Here is a 22,330-nt window from a genome sequence, read left to right as displayed (position 1 = left end):
TCCTCCGCCTCCGATATGTTAAAGCTAATTCTAGGTTTCTAAACGGGAAAACCACAAAGGAAAGAAATGATCCCACCGCTGCCACCAGTCAGACCTACAGTGTGAGGTGTAGAGCTGGGTGGCGTTCGATGCCATTGGCTTTAGATAAACTGAACTGTCAGCGCTGTCACTCTAGCTTCACCATCCCTTGTGGAACTGGAGTGCTGACATTTCAGGGACTCCCCATGCCTGTGTTCCCACTTGCCTCTCCCTCCTACTTATGCTGCCATTGCCATATCTGCCGGAGCTTGCACTTTGCACTTCATACTGCACTCACCTAACTGTTAGCACTGCCTATAGTCTCCCCTATACTTTGACTAATTGCACATTTTATTTCCCCAACTCCTCCTCGGGTGTGCTGCCTGGAGACCTCAATCTATCAAGATTTTCAGCACACCCTGCTACATGTGACATGTACCCATGACGTCCTTGCATCCAGCTCGCGTTCTGCCTGTGCCATCTTCCATGTATGACCCGCTGCCTAATTACTTCTGGTTGCCTGGCGATTGGAAGGAGAGTCGGCACGGGCTTGTCATCACCTCCCTGCTCCCCGGTTGTGCCTCAAATCCTGTGATTTGGACAATGTGACTTGGCACTTAGCCATCTCTTCTATTCGACTCTCCCTGCCGGCCCCTGGAGGTTGGGCTCCCCCTTTGAGTCTGGTCCCTCCCAAGGTTTCTTCCTTCTAGAGAGTTTTTCCTTGCCACTGTCACCTATGTCTTACTCACTGGGGGCTTTGGGTGGGGATGCTGTAAAGCGCTTTGAGACAATGTATTGTTGGGATAACGCGTCATACAAAAATAAATTTGTTGTTTTTCTGTTTTAAAACCAAATGGGAAAACCGTAAAATCACCTTTTTTTGTTTCTTTTCTATGAGTAAATTCAGATCTAACAGATACCAGAGATGTAAGATACAGCCTAATGTGAACTTTATCTTAATTTTACAACATTAACAGTCCCAGTCATAAGCTTGGAAACACCCACCCTTAGAATGGTGTATTTTTGTAATATTTTCTACATTTTAGGATAAAATATGAAGCCTGATTTTTTGTTTTCTGCTTTTCGCTTTTTCCCCTTCTGACAGAAAAACCAAAAAACGCTGCTGTTGTTTAGTTTTTCTGATTTCGTTTTGGACTGGAAAACCCAAGGACAAACGATACATGGACTTTTTGCATTTGTTTGGCTTTAATGTGTTTGATATAAACCTAGAGTTGAGAACCTACAGATGTGTGTGTTTGTATGAGTAATCCATCCATCCATCCATCCATCCATTTTCCAAACCGCTTATCCTACTGGGTCGCGGGGGGTCCGGAGCCTATCCCGGAAGCAATGGGCATGAGGCAAGGAACAACCCAGGATGTGGGACCAGCCCATCGCAGGGCACACTCACATACCATTCACTCACACATGCACACCTATGGGCAATTTACCAACTCCAATTAGCCTCAGCATGTTTTTGGGCTGTGGGGGGAAACCGGAGTACCCGGAGGAAACCCCACGACGACATGGGGAGAACATGCAAACTCCACACACATGTGACCCAGGCGGAGACTCGAACCTGGGTCCCAGAGGTGTGAGGCAACAGTGCTAACCACTGCAGGACCATGCTGCCTGTTGTATGAGTAATATAATGTAAAAATTAAATTCTATTTTATGTCCAGTACAAAAGGCAAGCATATCATACAGGTAAAACACCCACATTTAAAAAATGTTTTCATGAAAGTCTGTAACAGTAGAGTGAAGGAACTGACCAGTGGCTGGGCTACTGATATATGGTATGATGATGACCATTGAATGTTTCTCAACTTTTTAACCCTAAAAAAACACACCACTTCCAGAGATGATGATATATATATATATATATATATATATTATTTATTTAAAATGTAATGTTTCCTGGGGGCTGGGGAGGACACCTGCAGGAGAGAGACAGATATTGATCATGTAAACATCCTTCAGCAGTGCAGTAGTCATACTTCACATTTTTTATTGGGATTGTTGTGGGGGGGGCACATGCAGCCATGGTACCTAAGCTCTGCTCAAGTGAGATCTGAGTTACAGGGAAAGGTCCATAGACCTTGTTTATATGCTGCTGTTCCACAGACTTCCAGTAGGGGCTCCATGTGAGGAAAGAGCGAGGGCTATGCTCTCTCTCAAGTACACACAGAGTCACAGAGTAGGTCAAAGAAGCGAAAACAAAGTACCATACCTGAGTTGTTGTCACTGAACACGAAGTCCCGGTTTGCTCCAAACTACAGGTGAGAAAGGCCCTCCTCTAAATTGGCCTCTCTCATGCGGGACGGGGGCCGTAAGGTGGCGTGGACCTCAGGAGCAGCGTGCAGCAGTATGAGCAGCCATGCCTGTGCCAGCAGCACCACTGCCTGTACCCGGTTGTCCCATGTTGGGGACAGGCCAAGCGCCGCGTTGCCATACAGGCAGAAGGTGATCCAGGCCACCCACAGCAGGACTGAGGCCAGGCAGGTGATGAGCAGCCACGTGGTCCTGCACCTCCACCGTGGCTGCTGCCTCCACAGACTGCAGGCGGCCCCCACCAGTGCTGCCAGGAGCAGGACCAGCACATAAGTGGTGGCCAGCGCAAAGTCCAGCGGCTGGTATTCACAGGCTGGCTGGCACATGGACATCGTGGCTAGAAGGATCCACTCCGGATCCAACACGGCCAAGGCCACCGCCAGCCCCATCAGTTGACCTGTGCTGGGGCTATGAGCACCTTGTCCCAACCGGCGCAGTCGCAGACCATGAAACACGAGGCAGGTGTTGCAGACAGCAAGCAACACCCCCCTCAGGACACGCCGGGCGAAGCAGAGGCTCTCTTGCTGCTCAGCGATGTATCCCAGGCTGAGGCCACAGAGCCCAAATATGGCAGCGAACAGCAGGAGTAGCGGCGCCACCCCGCTGCGCTCCTCAGCCTCTGTGATCTTCCGCAGGCGACACAGTACCACCAGGAGCAGGATCAGCGAGGCGAGGGCCGCCGCCGCTGCCGCCACCACCACCACCAAGCCCCACACCGCATCCAGCTCACACAAGGCCGTGTAGGGCCTTGTCAGGATGGAGCCGGATCCGCAAGGCGAAGCTTCGTCCCATGAAGAGCTGCCCCCCACCAGGGACAGGACGAGGAAGGTGAAGAGATTAATAGAGGGAGCCATCACTGGCAGGGAGAGAGAAAGGAATCATTTAATGGGTTGAAGAAGTATTAGTCCATTAAACGCAATGTAGCCTGCTGCTGTGCAGGACACATCACAGGCGACACGCTGAGCATGCTGACAACTGAGCAATGGACTTCTACAGTGTGAGACTACATGCACTTTCTTAAAAAGCAGTAATCAATGCCATGTCAACCAGCTGAACAACTTCACAAGTAAATCGGCACATTATATAGGCCACCATCGTTATAAAAATTAATTATTATTTAAATTCAGGGGTCTCAAACAAATTACTGTATCTGGCCGGCCGATATCAGAGAAAAATTAAAACCATGTAATGTCATTCCAGCGCAATTGACACCCGCCAGTCTGCATGTTTTGCGGTCAGGAGTTTAGCATCTCCCAGCGATTTTTTTAGTTTAAGACCTTTGATCTAAGTGAAGTATACATTTTGAAGGGGAGGCCTTACCTTCACTGTCAATGTCTTTCAGCTTCACTTGCTCTTACAACACGTACGATGCACTCACGAATCGTTTGTGTTTGCTTCTCCCTTATCAAACAGATTATTTATAAGCGGTGCATCATGACGTAGTACTGCATTTTTTACGTAATGGAACGCTAACGTTCTAAATAGGGTGGGGGCAGGGAGGGGGCATTAAGTGTAATCCTTTTTGTGTTTACTTTTGAAAAATTGAGATATAACCTTTAAAAAGCACGGATATAATGTAAGAAACTTTTAAAAAAATAAATACAAATAAAAAACGAGCAAATGCATTCAATCTCATTTCTTGTAGCTAGTGCTGGAAACTTTGGTGGACACCAATAACGATATATTTTTGTCCAGTAATATTACCAATACCTAATGTTTGTCCAAACCCATGCAGCGCTCTAAGAAACTCCAGCTTCTGCGATTCCCCCTGCAGACCGCTACGGCTGATACAAAGACAAATGCGCAAAAGATGCTAGTAAGATACAGAGATTGGTCATTGGTTAATATTATATAAATACGCAATTAATAATATGACAAGTGGCAGTATTGCTACACGATTAAATAAACGACAAAAACAATAATAATGACTGATAAGTCATAACGCGTTTTTTTCTTTGATGGTGATAACATGTACATGCAGTACACCGATACCGAAATAAGAGAATTAATGCTATTAGCAGAAAATTATTACTGGAGACATAATTGTTAGGACACCCTCGGCAGGGAAACGCGGACCCAGGAATGCGGAACAGAGCGATCTTTATTAGATCGAGCAGGTAACAGGCTTTCAATGGGCCAGGCAAGAAGAATGGTCGGGGACAGAAGGTAGATTCGGTAGCCGGGGAGATCCAGTCCAACAGGCAGGCACAGGACACGGAGACGAAGGGAAGGGGAGACGAGAGATCCTGGGGCTGGCAGGGAAGGCAGGACGGGAGGTTCAGGGACGAGGGTTGCTCTGGGAAAGGAAGGCAGGCAAGGTAAGGAACGAGGGAATGACACTGGACAAGCAAGCGCTCGATATAGAAATGAAACATTGGCAATACTTCGCAACCCCCGTTGCGTGTGCTGTCCCGTTGTAGTCTCCAGTATGCAGGCTTAATTGATGACATCCGCCGGTGTACGTGACAATAGTTATGTTTCTTCCCGTTTGCAATCAAAGTGTGAGCTTCGGGCGTGACGTTAAGCGGAATCCCAGACCGATTGTATAAAAACGCAACAGGCTTCATTTGAGACTGTATAGGCTTCTGAATTTTTCGTATAGGCTTAATTTGAGTCTGTTTTCAAAGTAAATTAAAAAAATATAGATAACTGATATGTTATCAGTTAATTTTTCAAATATTCTCATTAAAGTGCTTCTGTTGAGAGGGCTTAAATTACGAAAATGTTAACATTGTTCAGTTATTTTTATGTCCAGTGTTGTGGAGTAGCTAACTAAAATAATCGACGCTACTAACTTTACTTCTTTCAGTAGCTTATCGGTAGAGCAAATACTTTTAAAACGCTGTAGCTTTTCCAGTAACTATTTTTTTCCTTTTTTTTACAAATAGCGATATAGCAGCGACATCGTCAAAAATATTACAGGTCGTCGATCGCTGTCAAAAAATATATTTTCATTTCAACATTATTTTCCGCGTTTTTTAATTCATTTGGTTTTTGATGTAGTTAGCATCTCCCTAGCACGGCCACACAATAGCAAAGACATAAACTTAATTTTCAGAGAATCATCTCACCTGTTTACCTCAGCCGCCAGATCAAATTGTTCCGACCAGTCAGACCACTCACGCCCCACACCATTAAAAGTTTCCGGTATAAATATTGGGTGAGCAGGGGGGCCACCGGGAGATTGAGAAAACACTCTCTAGACGTAACAGGACAATCAGCGCCCTCATAATTAGGAGATTGTACACTATCCTCGGCCTCCGACATGTTAAAGCTAATTCTAGATTTCTAAACGGGAAAACCACAAAGGAAAATGATCCTACCGCTGCCACCAGTGCAACTAACCTAAACTAGCGTCAGAGGCTGTGAAAGGAGAACAGATCACCACCAGACTGCAGCTAAAAGTACAAAGATACTTTTATTCAGTACAATTCATGCAGCGACCCATTGGGTCGGATCTGGATTCACAAAGAGTTCGGTCCCGCTTTCTCCCCGTAGCACACCACCCCTTTTTAAGCGTGTGTTAACCCACGCTACCACACAGTAAATCCCGCACCACACAACATCCCTATTAGGGCACGGCACACCAATAGCACTGCAATGCACAGTAATCCCCACACTTCGGGCACAGGCAAGCGTTACGGGACCAGAACCGCCTACTGTATATAGTCCTGTCCCGACCCTAAGCGGTTACACTGCGCATTTAAACCACACGTAACACACATACAATAAAGACATAGTTAAAACAGAACACCCCCTCCCCCCCAGGTATCAGGACCCTCCCCCGGGGAAGGAACAATCACACCGGTCCGTCACCTAGAACGTCCCACGGAAAGGGAATCCCACCCCCCCACCGCCAATCCGTCCCTATGAGGGTGCCGCTACTCCCGTCTATCAACCACCCCGTCTAAGCAGTGGTCATAGCCTCCTACCCCCACTGTCCTGACTGTCCTCGCCCTACCGCACCGGGAACTGTCCCTACCGCCCACTCTCTGGCTTCACCGCCGGCCGCCCTAAACGGCATGCGAGCGGCACCTCCCCCCGGGACCCAACGCGTACGGTGCCTACCAGACCAAATCTCCCTAACGCGCCTCCCACTCCCTCTCTTAACCCCAGATCCCTCACAACCCAGGTGTAGCCACTTAATTAACTATTACCTTCCACGCCCATCCCTCACCCTCCACATGCACACATATCATCATTACACAGTATTTGAGGGATGGAGGGATGAGAAGAGTGGGATAGAGGGAAATATAAGGAGAAGGAGGTTCCTCGGAGCTCCGAGATGTGTTTGGCTGTAATAAATCTGGAATATAGCTATATGACATAGTTTTTGATAACACCAGCATTTATTTTTTAGGTTTGTCGAGCTCCGTCAAAACAATTAGAACGAGTCCCTTATGTAACTGGAACCCCTCTCACATGTAAACACAGTGACACGCTACAGCGTTGGTTTGTTGTCTGAGGCTATGATACTGACCATAAACACATTCTCAAATTTCACTGCACCAATCACAGCATATGCAGGCAGAAAAATCATAGCAAACAACATTCAGCATTAGACTCTAAAACCGTCTGTAATGTCTGTGTTTATCCAGTGGACCATAAATAGCTTTCCTATTTCAGTTTCTTTCAGATGTTATAAAGTAGTAAATAAAGAATCATATTAATTAAACCATGTATTACTGACTATCAGACAACTTCAACAAGTTACCAAATGGATGCAAAATCAAAGATATTCATTTGCGCCTGGCACTAACCATGTACTCCTTCACAGTACTAAGCCATAGAAAGGGCCCCAATGAAACCCCTGCATTCCTGCATCGCAGATACTCTAATCTCAGCATTTATAAGATTATATTTGTACTACCTGCCAATTTTTATATTAGATGAGACTAAAAATTGAGAAATATCTATATGCAGAAGTAGTTTTTCCTGATAAGAAGGATAATATCAAGACTGTCAGCATTTACAAATCGAATTATGACATATCTGAGTAGCCCAGACTGTCCGGAAAATGGCTGACTAATGTACATACAGTGTAATAAACTTATAATCAAATGGATAGAAAAACGCTGAATAATAGACAGGATTCAAAGGGTAAATAAGGTGCATCATGTGGAAGAGAAGTTAGGTGGCGTTGGGGTGCATTGTGAGTTTCATCTGGTAGCTAGAAGGGAATAAACAGGGCTTTGGGGGGGGGGGGGGGGGGACTTCTCCGGGGGCTACATCGCTCTACCTTTTTTTAAAATGATTTATTAAAAAAAAATCTTTTCTTCTTACACTATAATGGCAGGTTTAGGACTAATACAGTACAGTCATAACCAGTGTCAGGGATTCTATGCATTGCTACACAGAGACAAGTCCAGATATTGAGCCCAAGGCTAAAATTGTGGTTTACTTACAAGTGCACTTTGGTGGGCAGTGGGGGTGTTTGTCCTTCTCTGCGCACATTTTCCCCTCTTTTCCTGTCTTCTCCTCCGCAGCCCTTCCTCCTTCTCTCTGTTGCTCCTATATTCCCTCCCCTCCAGTCATCTATGTTCTCCTTCCTCTGCGGTCTCTCCTTTTCTCCCATTCTTCAGTTATACTCTCTTCTCCGCTCTCCCTGTATCCCTCCTGTCTTCTGGTCCTGTCGTCTCTTCTCCAGTCATCCCCTGCTTCTCAGTCATCTCTGCATCTTTTCTCTCATTTGTTTGCTTATTCTTTGATTGTTTGTGTTATTCATTAACCCACCACCCCATGCTGGATGAGTCTTGATGTTTTTTGTTCTTTTTAAAGTTAGGCTTCTTCCTTTGTTTTTGTGCCATATCTTCTGCCCTCTTCTGGTTGCGGCAGTGCATGACACGGATGGAAAAATAGGGTTTATTACAACTCACACATCAAAACCAAAAGGATCAGGATGGATCCAAAATAAACAGCAAATGACCAGGAATGAACTAAATGATGGAATAAACACAACTGGAGAACTATATACATACATACAGCTATAATGAACCATGAAACAACAGAAGCAGAACAGGCACTTAAATACACAGCTAACAAGACACAGTGCAGGACAGTGAGAATCATAACCAATAACAAGGACTGAGGGCAACCCAGGAACAGGTGTTACAGTTAAACAGCACTGGTGAAATCAAAGTGGCCTTTCAGCCACATGGTCAGCTCTGCATCGCCCTCTGCTGTTTGCATTAGAAGCTGCTTGAAATTCCCACTCTCCTTACCAACACCTCGAAAAGCCAGGCCTTGCCGTGCCAAGTACTTAACTCCAGAAGATTTTTCCTCACTTGCTGCTGCTCTTTCCAGCTCATCTGAAGGTTGAATATTAACAGGATTGATCTTCTGAATCCATGTCATCAGTGCTAATCTGTGGCACTGCCTGTCTTTATGTGCACTGAATTTCCCCAGTGCCTTTTCCAGTTTCGCATGCCAGTCTTCACAAGAGCTGAATCTGTCTTTCATGCCAGTTTAGACATTTGTGTTACAAATTATTTTGCACAGTAGAAACAAAGAACCCCCCTTAAGACGAGGGGGGGCTGTAAGGAAGCCCAGTGTGATCTTTAAACCATTTCTCCTGAAAGCAGGGTCTCCTGTTTGATAGACGTGACATTTACATTTGGCTGATTTGGTGAAGGTCCAAGCTCCTCCCCCCTCCTCCCTAATACACCTTCATCTTCACCTGCCTGTCTGCTCTCTCTCTCTCTCTCTCTCTCTGCCATTGACTCACACTCAGTCTCCCTGATTAAATGCTGTATCTGAAATACACACCACTGGCCAAACTAAGAAGCATATTAAACTAACATCAGGATCAGGCTGCTGTGACGTCATTATTCACTCTTAACCATCAATATTTGCTCCTTTTCTCACTCCCCTCCATGTCGCCTGCATTCTCTGCCGTCAGCAGCCTCTTGCTGTCTCTCCCTCTTCATCTTTACGCTCAGCACAGCAGAGTTTACATGAAAGCAGTTATCAGTAAACAAGTGGTGCTTCTTGGCATGATGCTCAGGAATGGATTTCTAAGGATTTGTTACCTGAATGGGAATGATTAATATATGAAGAACCTTTGACTCACATACTGTATACGTCTATCATCTGACTGGCACTAATTATCTCACTGTCTCTACTTACTTTCCTGCTTTTCTGTGGTTGCCCAAAAACTCACGATTGTCACACTTCCTCTTCATGATGACAAGCTACTCACTGTGAATAAAAGCTGACTGTAATAAAACTACCTGCATTTAAATCATACATTAATGACACAAAATACCTTAAAGTATTACTTACTTACTTATTTTGCACAGTAGAAACAAAGAACCCCCTTTTGGGGGGGGGGGGGGGCAAAGTGAAAGTGATGTGGAAAATCGCCTCTTACCACTGAAAGACATGGGGATGGGTGGTGCTAATAATGGTACTGCAGCCAGCCAGTAGGGGGCGCTTGACATTTAGGGTTTTCACCTATTAGAGATGTTATGGTCTCCTTGTTTTTTGCAGTCAATGCTTTGATCACAGAATTGTCACACTTCCTCTTCAGGATTACAGACTTTCATGAAAACATTTTTTAAATGTGGGTGTTTTACCTGTGTGATATGCTTGCCTTTTGTACTTTATGAAGGACATAAAATAGAATTTAATTTTTACATTATATTACTCATACAACAGGAGGCATGGTCCTGCAGTGGTTAGCACTGTTGCCTCACACCTCTGGGACCTGGGTTCGAATCTCCGCCTGGGTCACATATGTGTGGAGTTTGCATGTTCTCCCCATGTTGTCGTGGGGTTTCCTCCGGGTACTCCGGTTTGCCCCCACAGTCCAAAAATATGCTGAGGCTAATTGGACTTGCTAAATTGCCCATAGGTGTGCATGTGTAAGAGTGAATGGTGTGTGAGTGTGCCCTGCGATGGGCTGGCCCCACATCCTGGGTAGTTCCCTGCCTCGTGCCCATTGCTTCCGGGATAGGCTCCGGACCCCCCCCGCGACCCAGTAGGATAAGTGGTTTGGAAAATGGATGGATAATAATAATAATAACAAATAATGATGATAATAATAATTGCACTGTGTCCAATGACTGCGAGTTACTGTAAACAGTAAAGTACACGTAACTGGACATGTCTGTATTATTTTGGTTTATACTTATTAATCCATTAATTCTAACTTTTGTACTTTAAATGGACAGAGTACAGTTATTATTATTAGGACAAGTATTGTGAGGGAACGCAAAACTATTGAGAGGAAACACAAAACAATTAAAAATATATTTTCTCACCCTGACATCTAAGGGACTCCATATACTGCAGATGATCTATAGAAAAAAATCACAAATACATCACTATCAACAAATATGTGGTTTTATTTAAATTATTGGGACTCAAAGGAAAATGGCTCTTCGCAATTTTCTTTTGAACCGTAATCATAGGCTAATTGATTAAACATAAGTATTGATTTATTTCCATGACAACATTGTATATAATACTTATTTTGTCACCCTGGTCTATTTCATTGCACATAAGAGAAGGCACACAGAATAATAACCAAAGGGTGAAGAATTTGATTGTGATTTTATTTTGAAAGATCACTTTATTATGGAAGGCCATTTGGGACTTAACATCTACTTTGACGCCCATGTCAACACGTCAAACAAATTATGTCTTAACACGTATATTACTTACGTGTTAAGCCATTCGGACATCTTAACACGTCTTAAAACTGCATGTTAATGCGGCCAATTTGAACCTCTTAAGACGTTTGTACCTTTAATGCATCTATGCTATTGGTTGGCATAAACGTACACACCCCTTTTGACGTAAGGGCTATGTTAAGACGTTCAGATTGGCCGCGTTAACACGTAGTTTTAAGACGTGTTAAAACGTCCGAACGGCTTGACACGTAAATAATGTAAGTGTCAAGTACATCATTTGCTGACAATTACTTTGACAGCTGGGAGGACGACACAGAGTAGATGAATTGATCATATTGAGGGGTTGTGCCATTGCCTTTCTCTGTCCATGTCCTTGTGTTCTACACCACACCTTTGTTTCCTGTAAACCTGCGTTAGGCTCTTTCTGTACCTTTCCGACACAGAAACCTTTTCATAACATGAATTTATAATTGTCTTCTCACTTGAGTATGAATGATGCTTAGATATAATCTATATAATATAAATTTGATATATACTATATATGTGCACCCCACAGAAATCTCCACAATTGTAGAGGTACATATGGTCTCTATGCTTTTCCTAGAGAGCCCAGGCATAGAGAAGACACAAAATAATCAGTTTTCCACAGCATTTTCCTCCAAGCCTTCTCTAGTAAAACCAGAGACTATACCATCTCGCGTAGTCACTGGCTAGCATGCAAAGAGCCATTTCTGTGGTTTTTGTTCTCTTGCCCCAATCATCACAATCGCGGTGGATTAAAAGAAAAAGTCAAAAACAGTACTGTGTCATGCTATGTGTCTATGTGTAATAGGATTGCAGATTAGCTTAATGGACAGTCACCCCTGTTTAATTTTTTTACAGATTTTCTGAATGCTTAAACACTAAAAATGATTCTTATAAAACTATTAATAGTTATAGCAAAATTACTCACTGTTTTGCACTCAGTTTGCACTTTTGTAACACACAATTTGCAAATGTGTAAATACAATCCACTGCACAGCACTCTTTTTGTGGAACTGTAAACACAACTCACTGTTTTACACACAATTTCCAAATGATCAACACATTCCTAGTAAAACTATACACATTTATGGCTATTGTTTACACTATTTTGCCAACTGTTTTTTACACTATTTTGCCACACTGGCACATGTGAAAACGGTTTTAGATAATTAGTTCACTTTGCAATCAGCATGAGAGCTATAAATAAGCCACAGGTACAGTAAGCTTTCAGTGTGGAGAACAATGGAGGGAGAAGGAAGACTGAGAAGAGTGAGAATTAGAGAAGGGCGAGGAAAAGGATGAAGACTAGGAGGTGAATTTAGAGGATGAGGAGGTGAAGAGGAAGGAGGAAGGGTAAGAAGAAATATAATAACTGATGTCATCAGAGCTACAACAGTGGATCATGTTATCAACCATGGAATGACCCTGAGGGAAGCTGGCCAATGGGTTCAGCCTGACCTGAGCCGCTACGCTGTAGCAGGCATCATAAGGACGGTTCCAAATGAGAATCGGTTAGTACAGTTACTTCACAGTACGTTTTGTAGTGGTACCATACTGTAATGAGAATCGGTTAGTACAGTTACTTCACAGTACGTTTTGTAGTGGTACAATGTAATGAGAATCGGTTAGTACAGTTACTTCACAGTACGTTTTGTAATAGTACTATACTCTAATGAGAAACACAACAATGCTGTACAGGTAAAAACTGAAATGGTTACTCTACAGACCTGCTAGACATCCAGAACCTGGGGGCAGAGGAAGAATGTTCACTGAAGAACGAGAGACCCATATAGTTAATATGGTGATCACAAATAATTCCATTAGGCTACGAGAAATACAGCAGCGTATAATAAAGGATGACACCATCTCCCAAAACATGAACAATGTGAGCATCTCTGCATTATCTCGTGTACTGGCATGCAACAGAATCAGGATGAAGCACATTTACAGAGTCCCTTTTGAAAGAAACAGTGAACGCGTTGGCATGGCAGGAACATTACTGGACACGGTGCCATAACCAATGTCCCAGGACAGCGTGGTGGTAACATAACTATGTGTGCAGCTATAAGTCAGAACGGTGCTGTTCACCATCATGCAACCCTGGGCCCATGTAACACTGCACACATTATTACATTCCTGTACAGTCTACATCATATGCTCACTAATGTTCACAGACCAGTTATGTCATCATATGGGACAATATTAGTTTCCATAGGACTGCTTTAGTTCGCAACTGGTTTACAGTCGCCCACTCTTCACTGTACTCAACCTCCCGCCTTACTCTCCATTCTTGAATCCGATTGAAGAATTCTTCTCTGCCTGGTGCTGGAAGGTCTATGATCGTCATCCCCATCAACGCATGGCTCTTTTACAGGCAATGGCGGAGGCATGCGAGGATATTGACCAGGCATCATGTCAGGCCAGGATAAGGCACTCCAGGAGAGTTTCCCCGGTGCCTTGGACTAGAAAGCATTGCATGTGATGTTGATGAAATTCTGTGGCCGGACGCAAAGAGACGACAAGAATGATTTTTTTTCTCTCTCTCAGTGAAATTGTATGTTGTCTTATGTTTCTTTTGATGCATGTGAATAAACATTCATACTTGAAATTTGAATCTTGAATTGTGTTTACAGAACTATTTATGACAAAAGTATGACCTCAAATTGACATACCTCGTGCACAGAGAAAGCAAAAGCCAGATGTGTTTTCCATTCCTACCATCAGTGTGTAGTTAGTGCATTGTGTGCTTATTAAGATGATGGTTTGTGTTAACTGATTGGTACAAAAATAAAATTTTTCCAAAGGTTTGAAGAGTTAAGCAAGATTTATTAGCTTTTGCAAGAGACCTACAACATTTTGCTGATTTGGTGGTTTTTTTATTTGTGTGCAGAGTTTTTGCAAAATAGCCAGTAGTTACAAAAATGTGTTTAAGCCACCAGAAAAAAAACGTGTGTGCTTTGGTGCACATCCATCCATCCATCCATTTTCCAAACCGCTTATCCTACTGGGTCGTGGGTGGTCCGGAGCCTATCCCGGAAGCAATGGGCATGAGGCAGGGAACAACCCAGGATGGGGGGCCAGCCCATTGCAGGGCACACTCACACACCAGTGACTCTCACACACACACCTACGGGCAATTTAGCAACTGCAATTAGCCTCAGCATGTTTTTGGACTGTGGGGGGAAACCAGAGTACCCGGAGGAAACCTCACGACGACATGGGGAGAACATGCAAACTCCACACATGTGACCCAGGCAGAGACTCAAACCCGGGTCCCAGAGGTGTGAGGCAACAGTGCTGACCACTGCACCATCATGCCGCCCCCCATAAATTCATTTTTCCATTTTTATTTTCAATAATATTGATGTTAACTCAGCATCTTATTTTCAATGTTGAAAAAGTCACTTTATATCAAGGTTTCGCCACCATTAATTTTTCAATATTGAACATCTGACCAAAAATCTATTCAGTTTCAATGCTGATAATTTATCACTGACCATAATTCAATGCATTTAACTATACTTCAACGCTGAAACAATAACATGATGCTATCTGGGCTATGAATAATTATTTCAATTGATTTACAGATTCCAAGCCCATATAGGTGACACACAGGTACATAATGGGCGTCTTATGTCTGAGGTAGCCAGCTACTGTGTTTGATAACCCACCATTATAATAATAGTTTCCTTGCACCAGTATAAAAGTAAACCAATTGATCCCTCTTACAATAACCTGTGGTATGAAACTAAATAAAATGTATTGTACCAGTCTTGGGGAAAACCAGTGAGAATCCACTGTGAAACAGCACTGCGCAAATTCTCATGTGTTCCTAATGACAAGGGCAAGACTGGTAATCAAACTAGCCTCTCAGCAGGAGTGTTAGTGTAAAAGTAGGGCTTATTGACACAGATAATAAAGCTTGTTAGAATGCGTAACATAATTATTTAGCTGGGCCCAGAAGAGGTGAGAGCTCCCCTAGTGGCTACAGGAGTGCATTTTCCCCAAAGCAGGTATAATGGATGGTGGTCTTATTGCTTTTAGACCACAACTTGGGATAGAAGAACAAATCAAATTATTTTCCTCATTTAATATTCAGATTTTAATTGGGCTTAAATTTTAGAACACAGTGTGTTCTAGGATGGTACGTTATGGATATTAGTCTCTACCACATTCTAACGCTATAAATCCGGACCTTTTCCTATGTTTGATTTGGTGGCTGCCAGGCGTTCTGAGTAGTATAGTGACTATGGTAGGCGTGTGATTCCCTATGGAATTTTTTGTTCTGTTCTGTGTGGCAAATACATATAATGCTGACATTTTTCCTGGAAGATTTGGGATTTTTCATCCCGTGCCTTAAGGTATTTCTCTCCAGCTCTAGGGAGTCTCCCCCGAAAACACCAGTCACTCACTAGCCTTACACTTATGCTTGCTGACTTATTCAACACCATGAATGGATTAACAGAAAAACAGAAACCTATTAAAAGGCTGCACCATATCATGATATGCAAATAAACATCCAGCATCATTGTTTCACAGGGAAGTACGTTATTTATTGATAATTATAACCCTAACCCTTACTTCTCAGCTTGACAAACATAAGGTGCGGCGCGTGAGCATGTGAACTGGTTGAAATGCAAGTGTCTCACAGTCAATGCATAAGACTTGAGAGCCCTGACTTTACTTATATAGCCCACAACATGTTTATGATTCATAAATTAATCTGGCCAGCAAATCGGTCTTTCATTTTCCACAGAATAAAAAGAACGATAATGTTATCCCGCTGATAATTGCAGGCGCGTTTCACCCCCGGCACTGGCTGGAGACACAGGCAAAAGGCATACAATCTTACTGAGGTACAAAAATTATTCCATCTACTCTGCACTTCTGCATAACTTCCATCATAGTGCCAGTTTTTGTGGTCAGCAAGTTTATTACTGTAAGCGCCTCCATAGTAGTGCCTCTGAGGAACTGAACCGGACTTCCGATGGTGTCTCTCACATGCACATCATACATATATATATATATATACACTCACTCTCTCCGGGTCTTTCACATGATATGTGGTCAGCCACTATATGGGAGGGATATTCAGGCATAAATTAAGGGCATATTTACAAGCCGCACTAGTGTACCTATGTAACCGGTCATTCCCTGCCTATACTCTGCATTGTGTTTTGGGGTGTTATCAGGTGTGTGTGGGGTGCAGGAGGAAGGGATATTACAGACGCCGTTGTCGTTCCTGGATTTTATTGAAACTGTTGGGAACAATAAGGAAAGGGGTAAACTTCATATGCTCTGGCCCTCTCGCTCTCTCTGCACAAAGTAAAACAATGTATATACTTATGTATAGACGTGTTTTCTATCCCCTGCTTATGATGAATAATAAATCAAATATAATATATAATATATGGGTCATAATTATACAATTGATTTACTAACTCGGGGGACCCTGCCACTAGATCCTCACCTCTTCCCACGTGTGCAATACACCAAAGGGAAGAGGAAATGAGGTCGGGACCCTTATAAAGGGGAAAAGACAGAGGGAGGGGCGATGCAGGACAAAAGCATCATGGGAAAGTTTAAAGGATATTGTACCCATCAGGTTAGACAGAAGAAGGAAAACAGAATCTTGTATAATTATAAATTAAAAGTAAAATAACAACCTGTTACACGTCACCTACACTTCAGACTTCATCCTCAAAATCAAAGCAGTATTAACACAAGCAACATGTTCCATCTCTTAAATCCAATCTAACATTTAAAAATAAAGTCTGTTTCAACTGGACTTTTATCTAAGAAAAACAAACTTTTTATGTTCGAGTTGTTATAAAACTACTGAAACAAATAATTGGCTATACTGCAGTTCCGTTGTCTTGTTTGGCACCCTAAATTATGTCCTGCATTCTGTGGAAACAAATGAAGGCTGAGGAATGTTACGTAACACAGCTAGAATGCAAAAACTCTACCTGGTGTAATTCAGTGCATAAAACCAATGGTCTTAAGTGTGGTGTCTTCTTCGTAACACTCCCTGACTTTTGTATCCATGACCATGAGATAGGGTGGGCTGCTTTTCTTCCTTCCTTTGACTAGTATTCCTCCCTTTCCTCCCAGCCTTGGTTGGTGGGTCAGGCAGCATCACCTTCTTTTAATAGACCCAGGTGTCATTTATCTTGAAATTAGGTTCAAGTGCAGAAAATGATCTAGCAGAAGTCTTAGACAATCTCTGAATTACAGAGAAATCTGATTTATTCTGAAACTGTGAGAAATTGTTCATCTGTATTTTGCTGCATTGCTAATTGTTGATGTGTGTGCCCTCCTTGTGCAGTAAAGGGGAGATCACATGCAGAGCTGGTTTTCTGTAGTTTCTTAGCCTGAATTAAAATAAAATATTCTCTTCATATAGGAACCAAGTCTCTGGCTGGAAATTTCTACAAAAGGTCCATCTTCTTTTGCCGTATCAACACTTAAATGAGAAAAGCAGACAGGGACAGTATAGGTGACAGCAGTGACTGTCCTTCCATGCCATCCATATGTACAAGGGCTATGACCAGAGTACACATGTACAAAAAATTATATATCAAAAGCAAGTACCTTTGTTGAAACGTGAAGGTAATCGTTTACAGCATAACAATTCCATCCTAAAAAAAAGAATTTGTCTGTGTATTGCCTAGGAACTGCTACAATGTTAAAATGGTAAATCCCAACCAAACAGAGCAAAAACTGACACGTTATTTAAGAACTGAAAGAAGGAGAAAATTGAAAACTTTCTTCGAGGGATCAATAACATATATGTTTTGTTTCCCACAGTCCTGTTACTAATTCAAATCTTAAATCCTGTACTTTGATATTTTGGGCTGAATGTAATGACAGCAAACGTAACAGCTGCCTCAATGCAGGTGAAGGCAGCCCAGAGGGTCCAAGAGGTCAGTGGTCAATTACTGCATAGGGATCAAATCTGCAATCAGAAAATTACTGCATACATGCCTTTATATTACGGTCAAGCGGAGAGTCAGAGCAGTTTCCATAGAAACAACGTAAACAAACTTTACCGTTTGAAGCACAACAAACTCTGAGTGAAAATGGCGCAGAGGTGAGTAGCTTGTTAGCTCTCCAAAATGTCTTTGAATTCTTCAACTGATGTTGTGCTACTTTGATTATTTAGCCTTTTATACTATAATGACATAGTAAATGTCTATAATACAATAAAAACATTACATATTTTTTTAATATTACATATTTTTTAACGTCATTTAAAGTGCAGTGGTTTTTATTGCTACTGTGGTTGCTAATATTTAAATAATGACAGACTATTTGGTTAGTAAATTCATCTCAAACATGCTAGTTTAGTAGGGCTTCCCAACCTTTCGATGTCCGCGGATCGGTTTCCGTCGTAGAAAAGTGTCACGGAGCGGTAAGACGGCGGTATAATTTGGGGGTTCCCACGCCGAGCGGCGGGAGATTGACGGTGTATACGGACATGCGGGGCTAATGGCGTATTTCCGTACATCAATACGGGCAGCTTTCTTTCCAAAACGGCGCGATCCCCTAATAAACGGGACGGCTGGCTCCTCTACCCCCGGTTGTCTGCCGCCCGGTGCAATACTCCGCGCGGACGGTACCGGAACACCGACCGGAAGTTGGGACCCCCTACTGTACAGGGTGGTAGGTAAATTGTTAAAAAAAATTGGGGCATTACTTTCGGAGTAGGCTAGATGCTTCTAAGTTTATCATTACATCTATTTACATTGTTACACAGGATTAACACTTTCAAATATTCTTAGCTTGGTTAGTGTTAACTCAGTTCTTGGTAGTATTCATCTGGGTATTCATTTGATGTGGAGCACAGTTGTTTCGTATTTGATTCTAGTTATAATTTGGTGACATTACTGTTTAATATGCTATTGCACTTACAGTATCGTGCATTTTACAGTAGATTTTTTTTGCAATCTTGCTCGCTGTTTCTTTTATTCTTTCGTTTTTATATATGTGAACCCTGTAATTATTTATTATAATAATTATAACAATTGTATTTTCTGTATGGTTGAAGAATTTCCAGCTCTTTATTTATTTTATTATCTCTCTTAAGTGCTGGTTAATCTCTCATTTATTCCCCAGAGAGCGAATTGAGAGAGCTGATCGATGGACCAACACCCAACACTGGGAAGCCTGGAACCTGTGGGATGAAGTGATCAACTGGGGAGAAGGTGTGGAGGAGTTCTCACCAGTGACACTCCCCACTGTCCAGGCTGGGGGGGTTAAGGGGGGATTGGGGGGGTCTACTGATTTGGGTAAGGGAGGGGAGAGTGTGGGAAAGGATGGACTGCTAGCCAGCACTAGTATTTCATCTCAAAGTCTTCAGAGTAATTACGGCCTTTCATCTGAAGACTGGGAAATTTATAAAACTTGCTACCTTAACAAAAAAAAGAAAGTCAGGAAGGACCGGACAAGCCAGGGGGAAGGTGAGGTAAGGGGGCAGAGTAGTGAGGAATATGTGGAGGTACCAGAGTGGGGAACATTTGAGGGGAAGGCCTCCAGGGTTGTGATGGAGGGGACAGAGGCTGGTATTAGTATGATGGATATGCTAAATGCAGGTGAGGAGAATGGATGTGAGGTGGGAGTGAATGTGGAGGAGGTTAAGGGAGGAGAAGGGAAAAGTACAGGGAATGCTGTGGAATATGTGGTGTCACAAGTAGGCAGAACTTGGCTAGAACCCATCCAGGAGGAAGACCTTGAGGAAGATGAAGAAACAGATGAGGAGCTTCAGGAAGCAGAAGACACTGATGCTGCCACAGTGGACAGTTGGCAGTGCATGGCGGCATATGTAGCCAGAATATGGCTGCAGACTTTACAGGAAGATGGACCTGAGGAAAATGAAGAAGCTGATGTGGTATTCCATCAGGCAGAAGATGCTGATGCTACCACACTGGTCAGGTTTCAGTGTATGGTGGCATCTGAAGACAGATCACAGCTACTGACTATACCAGAAGAAGGACCTGAGGAAGAGGACGAGACTGAAGTGATGAAGACAGATAAAACAAAAGAAGATGCTGATGCTGCCGAGAAGATCTACAGTGAAGAAGTATCATTCCATGTGAATGCCGAAGATCTTCCTGAAGATGATACTGAGAAGAGCCACAAGAAGAAGAAGAAGAAGATGGAAGTGGTGCTTCTTCTGCTGTCCCCTGCCCTTCAGAAGAAGTAGCAAGAGACAGTAATTATAAGGCTGTGAATTCAGGTTTAGAAATGACTTAAAGCAGTAATATAACTGCATTATTGACACCTTCACAATGCACTGTAATGCATCCATAAATATATTATAGACATGGGTATAAATATTGAAGAAAAAAAAGCATAACACATTATAGCCATGTTTATTATGGATTAATGGCCGATATAATGTATTATGAAGATATTTATTGTGTATATATAGATCAGAGCATTCATAATGCATTATCAACATAGCTATAATGTGTTATGCCTTTGTATAAGTATTTACAGCCGTGTTTTTAATACTTTTATAAATGATTTATAAGGCATTAATTGGGTATGTATAATGCAGTTATATGACTGCTTTAAGTAAAGTTAAGTAAAGTGTTTATTTTCTTTTTTTTAGAATACCCGTGTTAGAGCCCTGCATTGGGACTGGGATCCCGCGGGACCCAGCGGAAGGAGATACTGTTTAAGTGTTAATGTAGCTAAAAGATACGATAGGATAAGATATGCTAAGTTAAAATATAAGATAGGCTAAGACGAAATATATTAATATAAGCTAAGTAAAAATATAATAAGATAAGATAGGTTAAGCTAAAATATAATAAGATAGGTTAAGTTAAGATATGATAAAATAGGCTAAGATAAAATATGATAGGCAAAGTTAACATATGATAAGATTGGCTAAGTTAAAATATAAGATAGGCTAAGTTAAAATACAAGATGGGTTAGTTAACATATGATAAGGTAGGCTACATTAAGATAAGAGATTTGCAATAAAACATATTTACTTTTCAAACTGTGTCTTTGTCATCTTTTCAGTGTTGTGTCTGTCTTGGTTTGATAATTTTGCATCGTTAATTTATATCTGACACTCTCCTAAATGTCAATAAGCAGAGACGGAGGAATGGGAGGAAGATACGGTTAAGTATAAATGATAAAGTATCAAAATCACAGAGCTACCTTATTTTGACGCAGAGAAAGTAATTTCAGTGTTACTACCACATATGTGTTAATGGCTGCAAATGTTGGTGTTACAAGTGCTGGTAAATAACGCGGCGTAAGTTTAACTCCGGTGTGGTTCTGAAAAACGCGCCGTCTTCTGCCTGCTGTCATTCGGCGACCGTATAGGAGAGGATTCTGGTAAGTAGCTGGTAAAGTTGTCATTTAACGTAATGCTAACATCATCACACACCTTACGTCCTTTATAGTTGTAGTCCGGTGCACTCTGTATCCATGCTAACTAGCTAGCTAATGTTAACATGACGCAGTACAGTCTTCCAGCTTGGGGATTCCCACCCCTGTCCGCGGCCAGTATTCCGCTGGGGGGTTTGCGAAGGGGTTGGTTGAAAATGCAAACGATCCCTTCATGTTCATGCGTTGTGTTCTAATATGAAAATAAAAGATAACTATCAAATTCAATGTTTATGTCCTATTATACTAGATAAGACTGTAAAATAGTTTGCCCTGCATATGGATGCCATGCAGTCAGAGTATGATCAAGACAGGGTGTGAGTGTGGAAAAAAGACAAATGTAACAGTATTTGAGGGATGGAGGGATGAGAAGAGTGGGATGGAAGGAAATGTAAGGAGAAGGAGGTTCCTCGGAGCTCCGAGATGTGTTTGGCTGTAATAAATCTGAAATATAGCTATATGACATAGTTTTTGATAACACCAGCATTTATTTTTTAGGTTTGTCGAGCTCCGTCAAAACAATTAGAACGAGTCCCTTATGTAACTGGAACCTCTCTCACATGTAAACACAGTGACACGCTACAGCCTTGGTTTGTTGTCTGAGGCTATGATACTGACCACAAACACATTCACAAATTTCACTGCACCAATCACAGCATGTGCAGGCAGAAAAATGATAGCAAAAACATTCAGCATTAAACTCTAAAACCTTCTGTAATGTCTGTGTTCATCCAGTGGACCATAAATTAAAAAAAGCTTTCCTATTTCAGTTTCTTTCAGATGTCATAAGGTAATAAATAAACAATCATAATAATTAAACCATGTATTTATTACTGACTATCAGACAACTTCAACAAGTTACCAAATGGATGCAAAATCAAAGATATTCATTTGCGCCTGGCACTAACCATGTATTC

The 22,330-nt window shown here is 42.3% G+C and overlaps 2 protein-coding genes across 2 annotated transcripts in view; one reads left to right on the top strand and one right to left on the bottom strand.

Annotated features, from left to right (window-relative positions):
* Nucleotides 1–21,018, top strand: part of LOC125722786 (uncharacterized) — a 62,876-nt gene extending 41,858 nt beyond the window's left edge. The window contains exon 2 of the mRNA XM_048998993.1: nt 20,245–21,018. The gene's annotated coding sequence lies outside the window, so the exon portion shown is untranslated. The remainder of the gene's footprint in view (nt 1–20,244) is intronic.
* On the bottom strand, nt 1,900–6,012 carry LOC125722771 (G-protein coupled receptor family C group 5 member B-like). Its single transcript, XM_048998972.1, has 5 exons — nt 4,734–6,012; nt 4,060–4,133; nt 3,670–3,750; nt 2,249–3,205; nt 1,900–1,955 (listed from the first exon to the last, which is right to left on the bottom strand). The coding sequence occupies exon 4, from the start codon at nt 3,201–3,203 to the stop codon at nt 2,292–2,294; it is 912 nt and encodes a 303-aa protein (XP_048854929.1). The 5' UTR covers nt 3,204–3,205; nt 3,670–3,750; nt 4,060–4,133; nt 4,734–6,012; the 3' UTR covers nt 1,900–1,955; nt 2,249–2,291.
* Nucleotides 21,019–22,330: the final 1,312 nt, after the last annotated feature.

Source organism: Brienomyrus brachyistius, unplaced genomic scaffold (genome assembly GCF_023856365.1).
Source record: "Brienomyrus brachyistius isolate T26 unplaced genomic scaffold, BBRACH_0.4 scaffold42, whole genome shotgun sequence".
NCBI lineage: Eukaryota > Metazoa > Chordata > Actinopteri > Osteoglossiformes > Mormyridae > Brienomyrus > Brienomyrus brachyistius.
Note: the sequence above shows the minus strand (reverse complement) of the source record. Positions and strands in the feature narration are given on the sequence as shown.